The 20740-nt window shown below is 26.7% G+C and overlaps 6 protein-coding genes across 6 annotated transcripts; all 6 read right to left on the bottom strand.

Moving 5' to 3' along the window:
* Positions 1–89: 89 nt before the first annotated feature.
* OCT59_003283 (uncharacterized protein) lies at positions 90–1997 on the bottom strand. The gene has a single exon (XM_066145520.1). The coding sequence runs from the start codon at positions 1859–1861 to the stop codon at positions 401–403; it is 1461 nt and encodes a 486-aa protein (XP_065996237.1). The 5' UTR covers positions 1862–1997; the 3' UTR covers positions 90–400.
* Positions 1998–10210: 8213 nt separating this feature from the next.
* Positions 10211–11428, bottom strand: OCT59_003282 (uncharacterized protein; the record flags this gene model as incomplete). Its single annotated transcript, XM_066145519.1, has 1 exon — positions 10211–11428. The coding sequence occupies one exon, from the start codon at positions 11426–11428 to the stop codon at positions 10211–10213; it is 1218 nt and encodes a 405-aa protein (XP_065996236.1).
* Positions 11429–12921: 1493 nt separating this feature from the next.
* On the bottom strand, positions 12922–13146 carry OCT59_003281 (uncharacterized protein; the record flags this gene model as incomplete). Its single annotated transcript, XM_066145518.1, has 1 exon — positions 12922–13146. One exon carries the CDS (start codon positions 13144–13146, stop codon positions 12922–12924), a length of 225 nt encoding a protein of 74 aa, XP_065996235.1.
* Positions 13147–15662: 2516 nt separating this feature from the next.
* On the bottom strand, positions 15663–16386 carry OCT59_003280 (uncharacterized protein; the record flags this gene model as incomplete). Its single annotated transcript, XM_066145517.1, has 3 exons — positions 15663–15918; positions 15999–16191; positions 16260–16386. The coding sequence occupies 3 exons, from the start codon at positions 16384–16386 to the stop codon at positions 15663–15665; spliced, it is 576 nt and encodes a 191-aa protein (XP_065996234.1).
* Positions 16387–17846: 1460 nt separating this feature from the next.
* On the bottom strand, positions 17847–18190 carry OCT59_003279 (uncharacterized protein; the record flags this gene model as incomplete). Its single annotated transcript, XM_066145516.1, has 2 exons — positions 17847–17933; positions 18023–18190. The coding sequence occupies 2 exons, from the start codon at positions 18188–18190 to the stop codon at positions 17847–17849; spliced, it is 255 nt and encodes an 84-aa protein (XP_065996233.1).
* An 830-nt stretch (positions 18191–19020) lies between these two features.
* Positions 19021–20540, bottom strand: OCT59_003278 (uncharacterized protein; the record flags this gene model as incomplete). The annotated part of the gene is made up of 2 exons (XM_025331676.2): positions 19021–20209; positions 20290–20540. 2 exons carry the CDS (start codon positions 20538–20540, stop codon positions 19021–19023), a joined length of 1440 nt encoding a protein of 479 aa, XP_025176096.1.
* Positions 20541–20740: the final 200 nt, after the last annotated feature.

Raw genomic sequence — 20740 nt, 5'->3', positions numbered from 1 at the left:
TTTATGGAAAAAAAAAAAATAATTTTTTTGACCCATTCTATGTTAGGTGAGTAAAGGTTTTTTTTTTATTTTCTTTTAAAAAAAAAGTTCAAAAAAATAAAATAAAATATTAAATTATTAAGTTTAAAAAAGTTTTTATTAACAAAAATTATAATATATATATTATTATTTATTTAAAAGTTTATACGCTAAAATTATTAAGTACATTTTGTTTGAAAAATTATATACATTGCTAACTAATTATTAATTATATATATTATTATTATTAATTACGGTATTTAAAATGATTTTTTTAGAAAAAAAAATTCTAAAAGGTTTCTACAAAGTTTTTTATATTAAAATATTTTTTTATATATTAAAATGTTTCGTTCTTTTTTTTTTGTATCACAAAAAAAAAATATCACACATCAAAACTGTAATATTGGAAGATCTTGCTCATTCTTTCTGGCCCGGATTCAGCCACGTCTAACTTTCTTGGGTGAAATCTATCTGGTTTTGTTTCAAGTGTTTCCTTAAAGTAATACCATCTTCTATTATAAGTTTCATTGATCTTCCATCCGTTGATGGGTCCAAGTTTCTTTAGTAAAGATTCACTCATTTCAATAACTTGAAGTGAATGATCATTTTGTAGATCATTGAAAAGATTATTTGTCTCCAATACTGTTAGACATGACACCCCTGTAAGATCAATATATTGAATACTTGGCATCGCTTTTAAGAATTCATTAAGGTGAGAAATTGATGAAATATTTGCATGTGCAATTCCAAGATATTGTAAAGATGAGGTACAATTTTCTTGTATAGCGTATAAAACACGTGGTGTTATGTAAGATGATCCAATATCTAAATTTTTGAATATTTTTGCTGAAGGGGAATTTAATATAGTGATAAGATCATATTCACTAATGATCGTATCATAAACATTAAGAACTTCTAGTTGTTCACATTCAGCCACAAAATTTGCAATAGCTTCTGAAGAAATGTTTTTACATCTTGCAAGTAATAAATGTTTTAATGTTTTCTTAACATTAGTTTCAGTTGCAAGAAAATCAAGAGTTGAATCACTGATAGAACAACCACCTAGATCAAGGTGAGTAAGATTTGGTGAATGTGCAAGTAAAGTGAGGATGGTTGAATACTCGGGAATGATTGGACATTTATGAAGAGAAAGACGTTGAAGGTGTGGTAATACTGGAGTTTTAATTTTTTGAAATGAAATTCTTGTTTCATCATCATCATCATTCTCTTCATCATTAAAACGTCGAACAAGTTTAACCTGTCCCATAGCCTCTGCTAAGGATGCAAGAGCTGAACAGAATTGTTTGGATGATAATCCACAAAAATCCAAAGCTTTAATATTCTTACATTCAAATACGAGAACTTTTAAAACATCAAAAGTGACCGAGGATTCCAAAGTTTCAGATACGGAGAAAGCTTCCAACATTGTGCAAGATCTTAAGATGTTTATGAGAATTTGAGGAGTGACCACCTTTTGAATTGCAGAATCGCTTTTTTGTAATCCCATTGTAGAGAAACCTGAGAGATCTAAATGTTGAATCATTCGAGAACGTTGAGATTCACTAATAGTAGCTTTAGCGAATAAAGTAAAAGTATAAGGGAAAGAGAAAGAGACGGTATGGTATAATATGGGAGTGACATGTAGATTAAAAGTTTGATTGACTAAAGCGCAAGCAGCGAGGGTTTTCTTGTCATTTCTTAAATAAAAAAGGATAATACGAATAACTTCAGGAGGAATATAAGGAATAATTTTTACGATTGGTTTTTTGATGACAAGTTGTTTTTGAACAAGAGGTTGATAACTGAAAACTTGTTGAGGGGTAGGTAAGACTACACCAGACATTTCTTTTTTTTTAAAAAAAAAATTTATTTACTGTAGAGAATTATAGAGATTTTATTTAAAAAAAGGTTTTATGAATTTATTTTTTTTTTAATAAAAAAAATATATTTTTTTTTGTTCTGTACGAGAAAAGTGAGGTAGAGGGAAAGAAGGAGGAGGGCATTTATTTATATATAAAAAAAATTTTTTTTTTTTTTTTTTATTAGTAATTCAAAATTTACATTATACTAAATATACAATACATTTTACTGACTATTATTTTAATTACTGCGGATTCATTAATGTACATATATTACACATATATATTTAAGTTTAAAATATAAAATAACTATTCCATATAATTAATATTCCATATAATTAATACAAATACCCAAATTAAAAATTATCAGATTTTTTTTCACGAGATTTTAATTACATTAAGGAGGATTATTTTGAAGTAAAATACGGCCATTTACGTAAAAAGGCGATTGACGTGAGGGGTAAGGGAAATCATCAAACATTTTGAGTAATATTTATTTATGGGGTAACAAAGAAAATTTAGAATATATAAAAATATACATGATATATATGTACGTTATAATAAATATATATGTACGTATAATAAATATATATTTGTATATATATATACATATATATATATATATCAAATATGTTCTATATTATTTATTTATTTATTTATTTATTATTATTATTACTTATTAAATAATTATGAACCGGGTAAAGTAAGACAACAGTTAATTAAATACTAAAAAAGTGAGGCTTTATTCAAAATGACTATTTTTTATTTATGCCGAAAAAGAATTTTTTTTAGTATTGTTTAAAAAAAAAAATCAAAAAGAAAAATAATAAACAAACGAAAATTATATCCAAGAAATTCGGTAAAAATAAAATAAATGACATATTTTTGATTTTTTTATTACCTCCCTTTTGTTTATAATGATGACATTTTTTTGTAAGAAATCAATAAAATCTCAAATTTTCTCACACCCTAAATTTTTTTTCTCACTTCACTATTTTGGTTCTTTTACCTCAAAATAGGAAAAAAAGAAAATGATTTTTTTTTTATAACAATTATAATTATTTTGCGGCTTAGATTTTTATGAATGCTCGTTGATTTACAATAATTAACCAATTTTATTTTTCTCACGCCATGGTTACAAAAATGTTACAAAAATGTTACAAAAATATTTAAAAATATTTCAGATTTTAAATGTAAACATTGTTCTTTTTCCCACAATCAAATACTTCAAATTTTACTTTTATATTATCTTATCTGATTCTTTTATCCAATCAGGTACTGTATAAAGATCACTACACTCTAGATAACTCATTCATTCGATCAAGCTAAATCATTTTTATTTATCGTTGTACAAAAAAAAATTTTTTTTTTCTTTTTTGGTGCCAAAAAAAAAATAAATAAATAAATAAATAAAAAAGAATTTGATGAATACTGGTTTAGATTCCATGTAAATAAAAATATTTTTTTTTTATAAAAAAAAATTTTTTTTTCGGTTAAAAATATTTTTTTTTTTAAACTTAAATTAATAATAATTACGAATCAAGTTTGGTGGTGTGAGAAAATTTTGAATAAAAAAAAAATTTTTCCGATTTTTTCCACTCACCCCACTAAGTATACTTTCCTTTTAAATTCATTTTCATTCATGTATAGATCGAAAATTCTAAGATTCGCAAAAAAAAAAAAAAAAAAAAAAAATCTCGTATGACTTTAAATCTTTATTATTTACGATGACAGAAGTGTGAGCTTAATCCTATGTTTGGTAAAGTTTAGTAAAGTTTAGTAAAGTTTAATAAAGTTTAGTAAAGTTTACGTTAAAAAAAGATCCTTCTCTTTTTTAAGTTAGAACTACTCTTTTGATACTTTTTGATACTTTCTCATACTTTCTCAGCCTTTCTTGAATTTTTGTATTTGACTCGCTCAACATATTTTTGAAATTTATTTTATTAAAATATTTATCATGTTATATACTGTTAAAAATAGTGAATACATTACACTTAAAGTACAAAATATGAACACATAATAATAAATTAATAATTATATTGGCGGCAAATTCCGCATCAAATAATAATGCATTGTTAAAACAATACGTTGTAAAGATGGAATTGATAATTTTTTTTATGCAAGAAAATCAGCCATAATCAAGATCATCTGATTACATGTTTATTTATCACACAATTTTGGGAATATTTTATTTTATAAATAAATATTGTTTTACTTTTACATAAAATAAAATAAAATAAAATAAAATAAGAATTCAAGACCTCTGTAAGAAGAACGCCATACTAAATTTTGACCCCTTACAGAAAAGTAATCTAAAGTTGTCTTGATCATCTTGATCAGATCTAATGTGAAAATTATGGTACTATATCCATTTTTGGTGAATTTGAAATGCGGGGTAATAATTACTAATAAAGAAATTAGGATGTTTAATAATAACAAATTAATAGTATGATCACATTTTTTTTTTTGGGAGACACAATATTTTTTTTTTTTAATATATAACATGCTCTACTTCCGAAAAATTTCGATTTTCGGAAATGAATTTCCAAATTTTGTTACTCATACTATTTTAATCTGCTGGTTGTCATAAGAGAAGGACAAAAAAAAAAAAATATTTTTTTTATGAAAAAAAAAAATTAAAGAACGTTAACTTTTAGTTCGTAGTATATTATTATACGGTACATAAATAATACAATAGTTACCTTCGTTAAAAATTTCTAAAATATTCTAATTATTTCGCATTATTATATCATGCTAATGTAATACATGTAATAAATGATGAATCGTAAACAAAATAAAAGCCATAAAAAAAAAAATCTTTGAGCCAATTATTAACAAGGAAAAAAAAAATTTTCTTTTGGGGTGAGAACTTTTTTTTTTTTAACTATGAAATGATTCAATATTGAATAAAGTTAAATAAACGTAAATAACGTAAATTACTTGCATAATAATTTTAAAGTTATCATTTATTTATTGATTATTATACAGGATCATTTTTCATTGAATCCTTTCTTTCAATTATTAAAAAAAATAGTCACCTGAGTCACCTGAGTAACACTAATTAAGTCATTTCATAACAAAATATGGTAAATAGTTTCAATTTGTTTACTTTAAAAACCGAAATGTGCCACCGAAATGTTGTACAAAATACGCAAATCCAATCACTGATATGTACTATTTGTTTTGGTCCAAACAACTTCGCCTCAAATTAATAATATAAAAAGGTTAAGCCGATTGTCTTTGTTTATTCTACTCTAAAATTGGGATAATTAAAAAAAAATTTTTTTATTATTACGTTAATTATTTCGTAATTTACAGTAAAAATATTATTAGAGGATTCTGATTCTTTTTTTTTTTTTACGTTGTTGTTTATGTGTCTGGTGACTATATTCGCGGTAAAGTACTTATATGCAATAATAAAAAAGTAAATTAAAAAAAAATACATACAGGTATACTGTACTTCACTGTTGTTATTTTATCGGAGTTTCCTGTTTGTTACTTCTTTTTAAGAAGCATTGGCAATTAAATAATAGCATTTATGTTACTACATTAGCACTTTAGAAACATATGATCAATTATGATATGCTTATATAAAATTATTACGTTCTTCTTTCTCTAATAAAATTATATTACAATAAATGAAAAAGAAAATGCTTTCAAGTAAAAATCCACTAAATAAATTATTTTAATATATTATATTAAATTAAATACGTCATGTATTACATGGCAAAAAAATTTTGTGTCAGCCTAGATTAATCAAATCTTCGAAATTTTAAAAAAGGATAATTCTTTGAAAAAGTGAACGTGATAATGTAACAAAGAGATTTATCGTGCGTGACAAAGAACAAAGAGATTGATTTTAATGATGAATTCCCGAAATAAAAAAAAAATAAATGTTCGTAACGAATAATAATTAAAATAGAATGTAATCAAATATTTTATATAATAAATATATTTAATAATTATTGGATAGATCTTTTTTTTTTCGACTGATATCTCTATTCCCCTCATGAGTTATAGTAGTTCATATACTGCGGTGACCAATAGTATTAATGCTACTAATAATAATTTCAATATTGGATGTTATTTAAAAGTATCGGTCGTTTACCTTAACGTAATTGTCGCTTGTGGGAATGTAATTTTGGTTTATTAGGAAAGAAATAATTATTTAAAAATCAAAATATATTTCAAATTATTACTTTATTAAAATCTCGCATATTATCTAATTGACTGAAAAATAACTATTGTTAAGACTTAGTGAGAACTATGCGAATTTTATATATTAATCCCTTTTCACCTTTATTGACGTTAAAACTGATTGGTATCTTCGTTAAAAATATGAAATTTCGGTGTAAATAGTAAGTTGAAAATATTGAAATTTTGGTATAAATAATAAGTTGGAAATATGAAATTTGGTGTAAATAATAAATAATAAGTATTGAACTAATTATTATTGTTATATTCACTTCAATTTAGTTTTTTGAATGTTCGATATGTGCGTTCGTGAGTATGATATGTCTTCCCATTTGTATGTATTAAATGGTACTAAATACAGTATCCGTTAAGTCATAGTTCGGATGTAACCGTATTAATTATCGGATTAACCCGTTAAAAATCGGTTAATTTAACAACCGACCGTTTAATTAACGGCTAAATCGGTTAATTTAATTAACCGGTTTCTCTCCAATTCGAATAACATGTGCACAGTAGAAAATATGCAGCATACTCGACATCACCACTTAAGATTAAAAAAAAAAATACTTTCTTCTCTTCTCTCGTGATTTTTTCTATTATTGTAAATATTCTTTCTTACTTTACATTTTAAATCTTCTTTTTAGATTTTTTACCTTATAACTTCTGTTTAAAATATATTATTGTGTCAAATATATCAAATTATAATATTTCCTACAAGTCTAGTTAAAATCTCAAAAAGTATTTTCTCAAGGTGAGTATTTTGCAAGTTATATGACTCATAATATTCTTCCTTTACATAATTATTCTAATTTTTCATATTGTCTACAATGATCTCATTCTGAAGATCATGGAATATTGTAATTGAGTTGTGACAGTCGTGAACAGTTATTTATTAGTTTTATATCTATTTTTTTCTCAGTCTCATTGTTAAGTGGAGTACCTCTAACTTATGTTTATACTACCATTTTTCAGACCGGGAAAATATTGACCGTAATAATGAAATCACAACCGCTGAACATAAAACAAATCAATGTTCTATTGTATTAGTCACTTCTAATTATTAGATAAGCGTTGGGAATAGAAGCGCTTCGTGGCCACAGTATGTGAAAATCTGCTGTAGACGTTCTTCCATCAATATTATTTGCCGACGCTTGTACGATCTTTGGTGCATAGTTAAAGCTTCATCTACATTAACGGAGACTCAAATTTCCTTAAATCTGGTGGTAACTCTTCTGCTGCGTTACTAGAAATTGGTTTTCGTTCCTTGGATGTATTTCTGAACACAACGTAGAGTATATCATGACTAGTATTTGACGACCGTGTGATCCCAGTAACTCGTAGTAGGAATACTGAATACCTTTCATGGGTTCCGCAGCATGCTGGGCCGATAAAGTTTGTCCACTTCCTTAGAATTTTATTTCTAATATATTTTTTTATATTTTTTTTTTTATTTAGATGTTAAAGTAATTTAACCATAGATAAACGAGATTTAAAGATTGTCCTGTCCCGGTTATGCATTACGGTGTCCTGTCCAGAGTTATAAATAAAGTACTAAACGCGAGAGTTAATTGTAAATTTCATTATTCGTGGATCTATATCAATGAACTAAAATTTTTTTTCGAGGTTATACATTTTAGAATGGTAAAAATAATTTATGTTTAAAATTTAGATTATTTTAATCAGTTGCTACAGTTTATCATCAATTAATAAATTAATAAACTTACCCAGATATAAGACCATAATTTTTATATTAATTATTTTAAAGGGAAACCGCTGGATAAATAAATAAATTCAGGTGGCCAATATTTCTCTACAGTTTTGATTTCTGATCAACTCAAATTATGAACATGGACGATATTTTAAATCCAACTTTGCATTAATACATGACGTTTTAAACAGTAGATACTTAATTAAGTTGCCACAATATTTAGCAGTGTTGATGAATTTTACCAACACGTGCCATTTAACCATATCCCGTAGTGAGTTCGTAAACTCGGCTGTTAACTGTACTCATGTGCATTGGAAGATTGGAAGCTATTGGAAGGCTTGGAATTGGAAGAATTGGAAGATTCCAACGACATTAAATTTTTATTGGAAGCTTCCAATACACAAACATATATGTATTACTTATCTCCTGTCTAATTAGGAATAAGTAAAATTTTACTATTCCAATTAGCCAGGAGATAATTGATTTATCCCCTGCCATTTACACAATAGTAAGTGTTTTATAGTATATCGTGAGTAAAATATAGTATATTTTATTGTTGAATCTTATTTTTCTTTCGCTTGGTTTTTTTTTTTCATTTTAAAAGATTTAAAAAAATAAAAAGCTTCGGAACTATTACTATTAATAATATTGAGATTACAAATAAATTAAAAGAAAGTTGTTCTCAAATTACTCAAATTTTCAAATCAGTCCATTATAGTATAATCAATAGTTAATTTTTACCGCAAATTTCCTAGAAACGGATAAATAAATACATATAAAATTTGCTACCCAGTAGGTATAACTACATTTGCATAATCATGTAAATGGTGCCGATCAGGGGACAAATATACGTACTGTATACAGTCGGACCGATACTGTTTGTTTTGGGGAAAATCGGTATATCAAATTATCGTTACATAATACATATACCGTCATCAGTGAATCATAATGCGGGCCAAAATACAATTCTTGCCAGCATTATGCAACTTTAATATTATTAAAATATCATGTGATTTTGATGGAACCTTATGTTAACTCCGGCCATATTTATAGTGGTGGCCCGAATTAATACCAGTGTAACCTAAAGTATCGGTACATCTTACTATGTATTAATTATGAAGGGGCAAAGAAAAGTATCGGTACATGTTACATCGTGAAAAATATATATAATATCGGTCGGTACATAGGATATCGGTACATAGAGGTCTGACTTATATACTAAAACTAATATGCGTTGAAAATTACTGGAATATTGGAATCTTCCAATTCTTCCAATTCCAAGCCTTCCAATGCCAATAAAAAGTTATTGGAAGCTTCCAATGCACATCAATGCTCTTGTTAATTTATTTTCATTATATTTGAAATAATCGAAATAATCGTAAATTTTGCAATAATTTTAATATTCAAATTTTTGAATATCATACATATTAATTATTTGTCTTTCCAATGAATCAAAAAAAAAAGTTCTTGTATTAAAATTATTAAAATAAAATTTTCATTTTAACATATACTTCAGATCTATCAATGTTTTATATTATGTAGCATTTTGTAAAGCTCTTTTAATTTTTGAGTTTGATAATTTATTTTATAATTTCTTATGAAAAGATTCATCTAATAATTCATTTTAAAAAGTTTGATTTATTCTTGGAAAAAAATTGATATATCACTATGATGATAAATATGATCATATCGATATTTCTTTCACTTATTTTTCTTGGGGCAAGAATCTTTCAGAATTAATATAAAGATAATACACTATAATGTTTATACTATCTTAACATAAAATTTTTTTTTTATTTAACTTACTCGATCGTGCCTACTTCGATCAGATGATCACAATTTACTGAGTCTTTGCCAGATAATCGGTGAAATACGTATTTGATAAACAAGGTACTATTCTGAAAGAGAACATTTAAGACTCATATGCTGAAACAAGAATGTGTCGTGGTATCAGGAATAATGTTGTCGAAAAAAAAACCAAAAAAATCGAAACTCCGAAAATAGTTATGCCACAATCATAAAATCCGAAACCTCCGAAATTTCCGTAACTTCCGTAAAACCTCCGTAATCGAAAAAGGAATTGATTGGCTGTTTGTAATGTGCAAAAAAAATTTGACATTCATTATTTATTCTGTAAAAGAGTTTCAGATAGTCATTATATTATTTAAAATTGTGATTAGTAAATTAACAATGATAAATTATTTGTTTCAAGTCATAAAGCCAAATCTTATGAATATTTTAGTGCAAGCCAGCATTACATAAATAGTGGCGTCATGTGACTAAACTTGCAAGAAATCACGACATTACTAAAATATAAAGTACAAGTTATGTAAAATATGTAAATTTTATTTTTTGGTATGTAAAAATTTTTGATCGTACAAACATAACACCTAAATTTTATGTAATACAAGTTTTTATATGATTTTTTTTTTTATTTAACGTAATGTTTCGTTAACATAATGTTTGCACGTACTATTCCATTATCCGAAGATTTTTTATACCAATAAATTGCTATTTTAGTATCTATGCTAGTTCCTATACCATAATGATAACAGTAACCTAAATGAAATTGACCTAAAGCACATCCACTCTTGGCAGATTTAGAATACCATTTAAATGCTTTCTTATGATCTTTATCTACTCCAATTCCTGTTTCATAACAATGTCCCAAACTTTTCTGAGCCAAAGAATATCTATTATTAGCAGATTTGTAATACCATTCAAATGCTTTATTATGATCATACGTTACTCCTCTTCCATAACAGTAACAATTACCTAAATGATATTGACCTAAAGCACATCCACTATTAGCAGATTTAGAATACCATTCAAATGCTTCATTATAATCTTGTGTTATTCCTTTTCCATGATAATAGCAATCCCCTAAATTAGTTTGTCCCAAAATACATCCATTATTAGCCGATTTAAAATACCATTCGAATGCTTTATTATAATCTTTACCAGTCCCAATTCCTTTCTCATAAAAAACACCCAACCTATTTTGTCCTAAAGCATTCCCATTATTAGCAGATTTAAAATAATATTCAAATGCTTTATTATAATTTTTTGTTACCCCTCGACCATGTTCATAACAGTAACCTATATTATATTGAGCCATTGAATCACCTTTTATAGCAGATTTTAAATATTTATTTAAGTTACGTGTATTTATTTTATTTAATATAACATCTTTATAATAAAACCATGTTAAAAGATATTTCCCAATATTAATGTTAATGTTTTGTAATATGATAAATTCATTATCATTTTCTTCCAATAAATTTAAATTTTTAGATTTTATATTATTAATAGCTAATGAATATAAATCAAATGCCATATTTTTATCAATATCACAACTGATACCATTTTGATAAAAATATCCAATAATACTTGAAAACCATAATTCATTTTCTTTATGATTTTTCATTAATTCTAAAATTGTTTCAGTATCTTTATCAATATTTTTCATCCATTCATTTAAAGTTTCTTCAAAAGTATTAAGATCATTCATATTAATAATATTTTGATAAAAATCTTTTGAAAATTCTTTTAAAAAATTTTCTTCATCATTAATATTATCATTGGAAATATCCGATGTAATATTGATGATTTTTTTATTCAAATTTAATTTTGACCAAGAATTTGACATTTATGAATGATTAATGATTTTTAAGATAAAATTATTTTTTTTTTTCTTTTCTTTTTTTTTTAAAATTTTTTTTTTTAAAAAAAGAAAAAATTGGTTTAAATTGGTTTTAAATATTCGAAGAAAAATCAAATTAGAAAAATTTTATTTATATTTATATAAATAATAATAATAATAATAATAAATAGTAATAATATTTAATAAATTAAATGAATTATTATTGTTAATAAAGTCCGAAACTAGTTTTTTTTTTTTTGATTTTAAAAAGTTTTCTGAAACTGGTTATTTTTGAAACTAGTTTCGAAACTTTATATAACAAAGAGGTTGTCACTAATCTAATTAAGGTAAAAGGAGACGCCGTATCATGTGCGCAGTTCCGCAGATGTTGATCTTCTTTCATATAATATACATATTAATACATACATGTGATCATCTTTAAAAAAACATTTTATATGAAAGCAAATTGAAATTACTCTTTTTAGAATTCATATAATTAAATATTAATACTGTCATACTGTATATATATTTTTTACATCATTATATAGGTTGATAGAATTTTAATTGTAATCATGGAAAACGATTACCTAAAAAAGAATTGATTACTTTGTAAAAAATAGAATATTGTGCGGTGTAATAAACATATTGTATTTATTTCGGACCATCAATTTTTGACGAACAGATAATCTTAATAGCCTAACTAACGATTCCTTTTATCGGATGGCGGGAAGGGAGATACTATCGATCAAAGACCGATATTCTACCCAATTGAATAATTCCAATTTATTGTTACGCTCTCAAGTTCTAAACCCAAATTCTGATTCGGGACAACTTAACCATTGTTCTGGTTTACAATAATTTGTAAAGTTGGGACACTTGGAACTATAATACCCGCAGTCAGAAAATTGGGACAATAGTTAATTTATGCCAAATGTCTTGACCAAAAATTGTTTCACGGGAACTGTGGATTTCACGACTGCACCGTGAAAATCATGTCTCGTCTTGCAATGATAACTATTATCTTAATCCGTTTTTTTTCTTTAAAGACGGCTCCTGTGACTTTGACTTTAGCCAGGCGCCAATACTATGTTGTTAGCAGTTTTGGCAGATTCGCCACTACTAGAAAATTTAGCGCTGGGCAAAGCTCATAGGGAAGTTGCTATAATATCTAATTATAGTTTATCTGTTAATGAAATAGTTGAAAAGGAAAAATCTTTTAAAAAAAAATGTATTAAAAAAAACAAATTTATATATACTAGTAATTTATTGTAAATTTGCATTCAATACATTATTTTTTAATTTACATATACAGTAATTTATTATTAAAAAATCATATTGTTAAAGGTAACTAATCAAATATTAAAAAATATTGATATTCTAATATTTTATTAGATCACTCCAGAGTCCAGACTTCAGATGTGATAATTGCTTCTTTCGCTAATCGTTACCTAATCCTAGTTCATCCTAGTTTAAAAAAATGATAATTACTACAGTTAAATTCATATTATTAATGATAGTTTGTGCTGAATCTCTTGCATCAATATCAGTGTTGACATCAGTTGCAGTAGCAGCACTGTCTTTGTCGCCAGCGCTGATGTCTTTGTTTGCGCTACTGCTGATCTTCTACTATATTCGTCGTATGCACCAGAACCATTTTGTGATTTTGAATAAGAGTAATCCAAATCTTCGCTCGGATCTCCGCTCAAAAGTTGTGGAATCGACATTACAGGTGGCGGGTGCAATAATGTCTAAAAATCAAGATATATAATATAATGCAAGTTAGACTATTTGCTTTCATATACCTCTTGTGAAACTTATACTAGTTCCTTCGCGAATACAGTGTTGACTTACGCCCGAGTTGAAATATGGCAAGGATTATGGTCCTTGATGTGTGAAAATTTTGAAAGTTAAATATCTTTATCTAAACTATTACACAAAGATCAAGTATAGCTTTTAATTGTGATCGATTTTATAAGGAAGATTTTTGTAACTATCAATAATAAAAAGAACCGAAAAATTACGTTGTTTAAATAAGATTAAAAAAAATTTTTACATATATACGAGCTGCGCAAAGAAAAGCTTTAAAAACTTATTTGGCGGGTCGGAGTCTCTGTAAATCCCCAGTTGCCAGTACTACAAGGTGGAATAGGCTGATGTTGTATAGGCACAGAGTGTGGCAATGATGAAAAATAATCAGAACTACTTGAAGGCTGAGAATGATATGAAAAAGGAATTGTTGTGTATAGTGTTGTGTATTGTGTTATGCTGGTTGTTCTTCGGAGGAATTCAGTAAAGTGTTTAAATTGAACGAAGAAGAACGTGTAGAAGTAGGCGGTAATAAAGGTGGCTGACCTTGAGGTTGTTGACCTGAAGAGTGTGAACGATTTCTTAGGTAATTATATGAACTCATAATTATTTTGAGAAAAGTCAACGTTTTCTTGAATTTATCGTTGAAATTCTCAGATACGGTAAAGAATTTCGGCTAAAATGTTAAGTTGATAGTATGTTTTTATAATAAAAGATTATAAACACAACATTGAATATTATTTGTATCACAAATAAATAATGAATGTAAAAGAGATTCCGATTTGCTAAAGACTACCACTTACTAATAGATAGACGTATTAACGAGCGAGCAGTTTATATCACGTGAGCAGGAAATCGCGTTTTATCTTTTATGAAGTTATTTTATTCGAATCATAAGGAAATGATAAGTAAAACTTTAGCTTTTAATCAAATATAATAATTTAATTATTTCTACACGTTGAATTTTCTTTGCGGTACTAGATAAGTAATCTTAAATTAGTGTGCATTAGAACAATTCCATGTTCATCGGCTGCTTTAATAACGGATACGTGTTTAAATGATGGGGCAGCAGGAAATTTAAGGACGGTTTTCTGTTCTTTTGCTATTGATAAATCAATAAATAGATAGTTTTATATTGGTTTTGGAATGATTTCAAAAGAACCACATTTGCTTTTAGAAAGAGCCACATTTGTTTCAGAAAGATTTCTATTGGTTTGGAAAGAGCTGAAAGACATTATATTCATCTTTTCTGGAAGTTTGCTTGAATTTTCCACCATTAATTGCGGTTCAACTATTAAAATGTTCTAAATTTATTATGATTTTTAAAAGATAGTTTAATCCCAAGAGTCAAACAATTTCTTAAGATTTTCAAGAACTATAGCTACTATATTTGTCTAACCTACATCATTAAAGTTAAAGTGTATCAGAATGTCAATTTTGTAGTATATGCAGTTGAATGAAATTGAATTAAATCCTAAATGTTTTCTCTTCTAATAAATTCTGCCAAAACAATTTGTTTTGATCAATGTTGTCTTATCAAGGTATTAAATTGAAATTATTTTTTTTATAAATTATTAGGATATGGAGTCATTGGTAAGCCACAAATAGGTCCATGCAGAATAATATGTAATATTTTTCTTCCATAATAAATAATGTAAAGGTACAATAGTTTTTGTAGTACCTTTACAGATAACACCTAAGCTAAGAATAATTTACCATATGGTGGTCGGATTAAAGTTTGGCTAAAGAATCTAAACCTTAACTTTGTAAATTTTTTAATAAGAGTTTAAGACATATGCCATTTCGTTACTTGGTTGTGCGTGGGTTTGAATTTCGGTTTTAAAGACTTCCTAAGTTCCGGCATCAATTTTCTTCGAACTTCTACATTGGTCGGACTCACGAAGGTTTCATCGTAATTCAGGTCTAATTCATGAGGGATAGTCTATGGTTTTGACAAGTTTTACCCTTTAGTCTTGCCAAGCCTTCAGGTTTCATACAGAAAACTTATGAATTAATAGTTCTATATTTGATATTTTCTCATTTTTTTCGCTTGCCCAACATTACTCACAGTCCAAGTTCTCTAAAATGGCATTTTTTACTGCCGTGGCACCAATACCCCTCACATCCGTCCTTCATTTTATGTAGAATTCAAATAAAATGAACCTGCAAAGAGAATTTATGAACTTTACAGTTCTTTCCATCTTTGCACTGAATTTATATATATATAATAATAAATTGTCAATAGTATGAGTATATTCTATTTCAAAGGGCGCAATTTTTTTCATTTTCATAGGGTACAATTAACTGGATATTGGTAATAAATGTTCTTGCAATCTTGGTGGCAATGTCTAGATTTTCTTGAATACATACTATCAAACCACAAAACTTACACTTCTATAGCTTGATATAAAACCCTTTTACATGTAAAAAAAAATCATAAAAAAGTTGGATCAGAATCAGTTATCATTTTATAAGCTTCAATATATCTCTCCATAGTTTTTGTAACTATATCATTAGGTAGTTCGATGCTAGTTTTTTTATCAAAATCAATACTTAATAAATAATTTCTTAAATATTGTTTATCAAAACTTTCTTGACTTTTGCCAACTTCATAATTCAAGGAAAGCCAAAATCTTGAGGAATCTGGAGTTAATACTTCATCAACAATATAAAGAATTCCTGTATCATCCCTTCCAAATTCAAATTCTGTGTCTGCGATAATTATTCCTTTACTCAATGCATATTTTTTTGCCTTTGTGTATAGTTTTACCGAAATTTCTGAAATTTGATCTGCATCTCAGGAACATGCTGACCAATTTCAGCTTTGGTACTAGGAGTATATAAAGCCTTCTCAAAACTTTGACCTTCTTTTAATCCTTCGGGTAAAGTAGTATCACAAACTGTCCCCTTCTTTTTATATTCAGACCATGCAGATCCGGTAATATATCCACGAACGATAGCTTCTACAGAAAAACTTTTAATTTTTAACAAGTAAATATCGATATTCAAGTTGATCCCGATATTTTTGTACTTTTTTCTGACATTTGATCAAATTCTGTAGTTATAATGTGGTTCGGCAATATATCCTTCAGATAATTAAACCAAAATACACTTATTTGTGTTAATAATTTTTCTTTTCCTGGAACTCCATTTTTCATAATAACGTCAAATGCGCTTATTCTATCTGTTGCTACAAATAACAAAGTATTATCGTCTATTCGGTACAAATCTCGAACCTTTCCACAAGTTATAAGTTCCAAGTCGGGACAAGAGCTTTTAGGTTAAGACATATTATAAAGAAGGTCGTTTGGTTCAAAGTGTGTCTTGCATTCTTGCATGGTATCAGTTGTTATGGTTATTGTTTATTTTCTATTAAAATCTGTGAGCAACTTATAAATATTGCTTGTATAGCTTTGTAATTTATTTTTAACTTTTTTTGGATCTTCTAGTTGTGTTATCATGTTGGCTATAACGACATCAAAAAGTGAAAAAAGTGAAAAAAAAAATGATAGCAAAAAAGAAAAAGAATCAAGATATATTTATATATTATTGATTTAATGAAGTCAAGATCGTAAGTGATCATACTATAGTCATATGGGCTGATTTTATAATTGTTTATATTTATAGTTCCTTAGTTCCTTAAAAAGGTATTATTGCTTTATATATTTTACTATTGTATTATATTTATATTTTACTATTTTACTATTTCAGATTTTATTTTATTTTTATTTTGTTTTTCTTTAGTACTTCCTGTTTCTGTTTCTTCTTCCGTGGAGAAGGATATTCTGCATATTACTGTATTTTTGAAACTTTTAACGTACTGTACACGAATGAGGATAGTACAATACATCAGACTACGATATCATAAGTAATAAATACTAATTTAGAAAATAACAAAAATATGATATGAAAGATGAGATTGGAAAAATTAATTAAAAAAATTATGATGTGAAAAACAATGAGTTCAAAAGTAATGAGTTACAATTTGATATAAAATGTTGCGAAGGGATACAACGTTCTACAGAAAGTTGATGCCACAGTTTTACATATATATATGATAATGAACGCGTAAATAAAAAAGTTTTTCGCTATTTAAAATGTACACTCTTTCTAATGTATTATTTGTACTATAATTGCTTATTAAAAATTATATTATTTCTTAACGTTAAACAATAAAAATAGTCTTATGGCGCAATATTCATTTTATGACGATATGTATTAATCGGGAATAATTCAATATCATACTTCCTATAAATCATAGATATTAACCATTTTAATTCTGTCATTGACAATTTTCTTCCCGGTCACATTCTATTCCACCTCCCACATAATAAAAAAATCTTTAGAATGTTTTTTTCAAATAAATATTTATCGCTTTGTAAAATATATCAGAATCAAATTTTTCGGGATCAGTCCAACAATCATCACGCATCATTAATGCGGATGTAAGTATTTGAAATTGAGTTCCTTTTGGCCAATGATATCTTCCAACTTTATCATCTTCAATATTTAAACGACCTACTATAAAAACTACAGGTATATAACGAAGTACTGTACCTCTTTGATAACTATATCGTAGTATTTTAATTCTTAGATATTTTAAATACCATAAGTTTAGTTAAATAACTGAATCCAATTCTTGTCGTAATTTTGTTTCAAGATTTTGTTCGAGATAATATATGACAAAACAGAGCATATTCGTCGTCTATAATTTTAATAAGATATTTAAATTAGAGATAAAATTTTCGAAAAATTGAATAATTTTGAAAAAAGTAAGATTTTTTTTTTACTTACAATACCAAACATCGAGTAAATTTCCGCAAATCTCATTGGTCTTATCGGTACTCGTCGTAGATCCACAAAATCCGTGTAGGATATATGGAATTCCACATATTTCTGAATTAATTCATGTGGAATTACATGGACCGATCTACCTAAAATTTCATGATGAAATTTATTCATGTTTACAACGTGATCCACTCATATTTATTTCGTCATATTTTTTATATACGGATAATAAACAATCATTTTGATGTCCATTACCAAATAATTGAATTGGGAATGAACTAGGTAAAGGATTTGGTCGAGTGAAATATTTATAATAATATCGGGTTATATAGATAAAATAGAAAATATATCGGAACTTTGAAATGATGAGTGGATAGCATTGTTAGAAAATAAAGTAAGGATGTTCGCCACCTAATCTGAACTACTAGGAAGTGCGTATATATGCAGTATATACTAAATTTGAAACAACCCTTGTCCCTTGATCGTTTTAAAAATAGCGTGATTGCCATAATACAATGAATTAGGGATGACGATCGTAAGTTAGTAAGTTAAGGGGATGAAACTAGATCATCTAATAAAATTTAGTTCCGTTTTTATGAGCATCTCATTAGAATGTAAAGCGAAAAATAAAGTTTGATAATAGCAAAGTTTAAGGTACGGATTTGTAAAATTGACCTGTACGGAAATTGCCTCTCTCCGCGGAAGGTTCACTAATAGAAATATTACGTATTCGGGATCCTTGCGTAATTCATGAGAAAGTTTATTTTAAAAAAATAATTTACTTCTTGTCTAATAAACCAAAATTATTTTTTAATTTATTTTTCAATCCGAAAATATAGTCTAGCTTCTTTTGTTAAATAAATCTTTATGAATTATTTCATTACATTCATCACAGAATGATTTATTAATATGATTGAATCAACTACTAATATTGCTGTTGCAAAAATATTTAAAATATTACAAAAATGAAAAAGAAATATTTTTGTCTCAGCTAAATATAGTTATTACCTTTTTATGATTTGAAATATTTCATAATCTTCTATGGAAAATCTTGTATCATCACAATCTCTTATCTTTTTTTCATAATGAATTTTTTGACAGGAAATCACATCATAATCTTTAGATTCATCTTTAGAATTACAAATTACAAGATCATTACCAAAAATTGGACCAAATCTTTTGTTATGTTGTAATGCACTTGCTGTATTTTGCACATAACTAATACCTACATCTTTAAAATTATCCCGGTTTTTAAAAGAAAATATAAAACAATCTCTCATCTTAGTATAAATAATATCAGAAGTAGTAAACCATGTTGTAGGATTATAACCACCAAGGATCTCTTCTGTTTCTTTTACTTTAATAAACGCAATAGTAGCGGGTCTACCATCGCATAATTTATGAAACATTTTAGGGGTAAACCCATCTCGGCTTCCTCTTAATAATAATGGAAATTTATACGGTAAATATAATTCCCTTAAGTGAGCAAACTTATTATTATCTGCCTTATCAATCCATCTTGAAATAACTGAGATAATATTTAAATTAACAATTTTTGAATCAATAATCTCATCGTCTTTAACAGTTCTAGGAAGTGAAATGTTATCAGATGGTTCACTGTCAGGATTTAAATGAGAATTTAATAAATCTTCATAGAGTTGTTTTTTTAGTAGTTTCTTATAAGGACGAACTTTTTGTAAGAATTCTTTAGATGATAAACTAAAAAATCTAATTAAAGGTAAATAATGTTGCAAAGTATTTTCCATTGTTTTAAAATCATCATCTGACCAATTATTAGGGTCTGAAATAAGAGTTGGATTTTGCGAAAGACCCCATTTTAATAGATGTTCCCAAACTTTGACTTCTCTCATTTGTAAATAATCTTTTTTAATAAGTTGAACTAAAGATTTTTCGGGAAGTGAAGTAAAATCAAGTGACTTAAATATTTTCTCTGGAGATTTGGCCATTAAATCTGTACAAAATTGTTGGAGTCCTAATAAATAATTTGACTGAAAACTTGTTCGATGAATAAATTCAAAATGTTGTTCTATCCAATCAGATTTATTTTTAATCAAATAATTTTGTAAATAATCAACTATTTCTTGAAGAAGTAATTCATCTGCTGCTACCATTACTTTAACAATATTTGAAGTATCTTGCTCGTTTAACAAAAGAATGCCGCCATAAATATACCTATATTATAAAAGATTTTTTAAAACATTATTGAATAAAAGATGATGGTTTATTTAATTTATTATTTAAATTTAACTTACTTTAAAATAATTTGAAAGATTTCTGGCAGTATATTTGATAATTTAATATGAGCCAAAACATCATTATTCTTTTTGTTAGGTACCAAAGTTCGTCGTAAATATGTAGAACGGCAACACAAAATGTTCCTATGTGCACGAAAGATTTTTACATTGGGATCTTCTCCAACTTCAATTGTGGTATCATAATATACATCATCTTCTAATAATTCAATATAGTTTTGGCTTAATTTTGGAAGAAATTGGGTTGTCATATTAATAATTTTAAAAAAGGGGAAGTAACACTTTTGTAAAATATATAGTTAAAATATTGATGTAGATCTTTCCAAATATTAGGAGAAATAATCAAAAATAATCACACGTGATTATTATGAAATAGCGTACGTAGAATATAGCGTCAAAAATAAACTTAATAAAATAAAATTGTTCTTTTCCCAGATTGGCTCACAACCAA

The sequence above is a fragment of the Rhizophagus irregularis genome, chromosome 11 (genome assembly GCF_026210795.1).
Source record: "Rhizophagus irregularis chromosome 11, complete sequence".
Taxonomy (NCBI): Eukaryota; Fungi; Glomeromycota; class Glomeromycetes; order Glomerales; family Glomeraceae; genus Rhizophagus; species Rhizophagus irregularis.
The sequence above is the reverse complement of the archived record's forward strand: the minus strand, read 5'-3'. Positions and strand labels throughout refer to the sequence as shown.

Coding starts and splice junctions, on each gene's coding strand:
- OCT59_003283 (XM_066145520.1), bottom strand. CDS start 1,861: ATGTCTGGTGTAGTCTTACCTACCCCTCAACAAGTTTTCAGTTATCAA.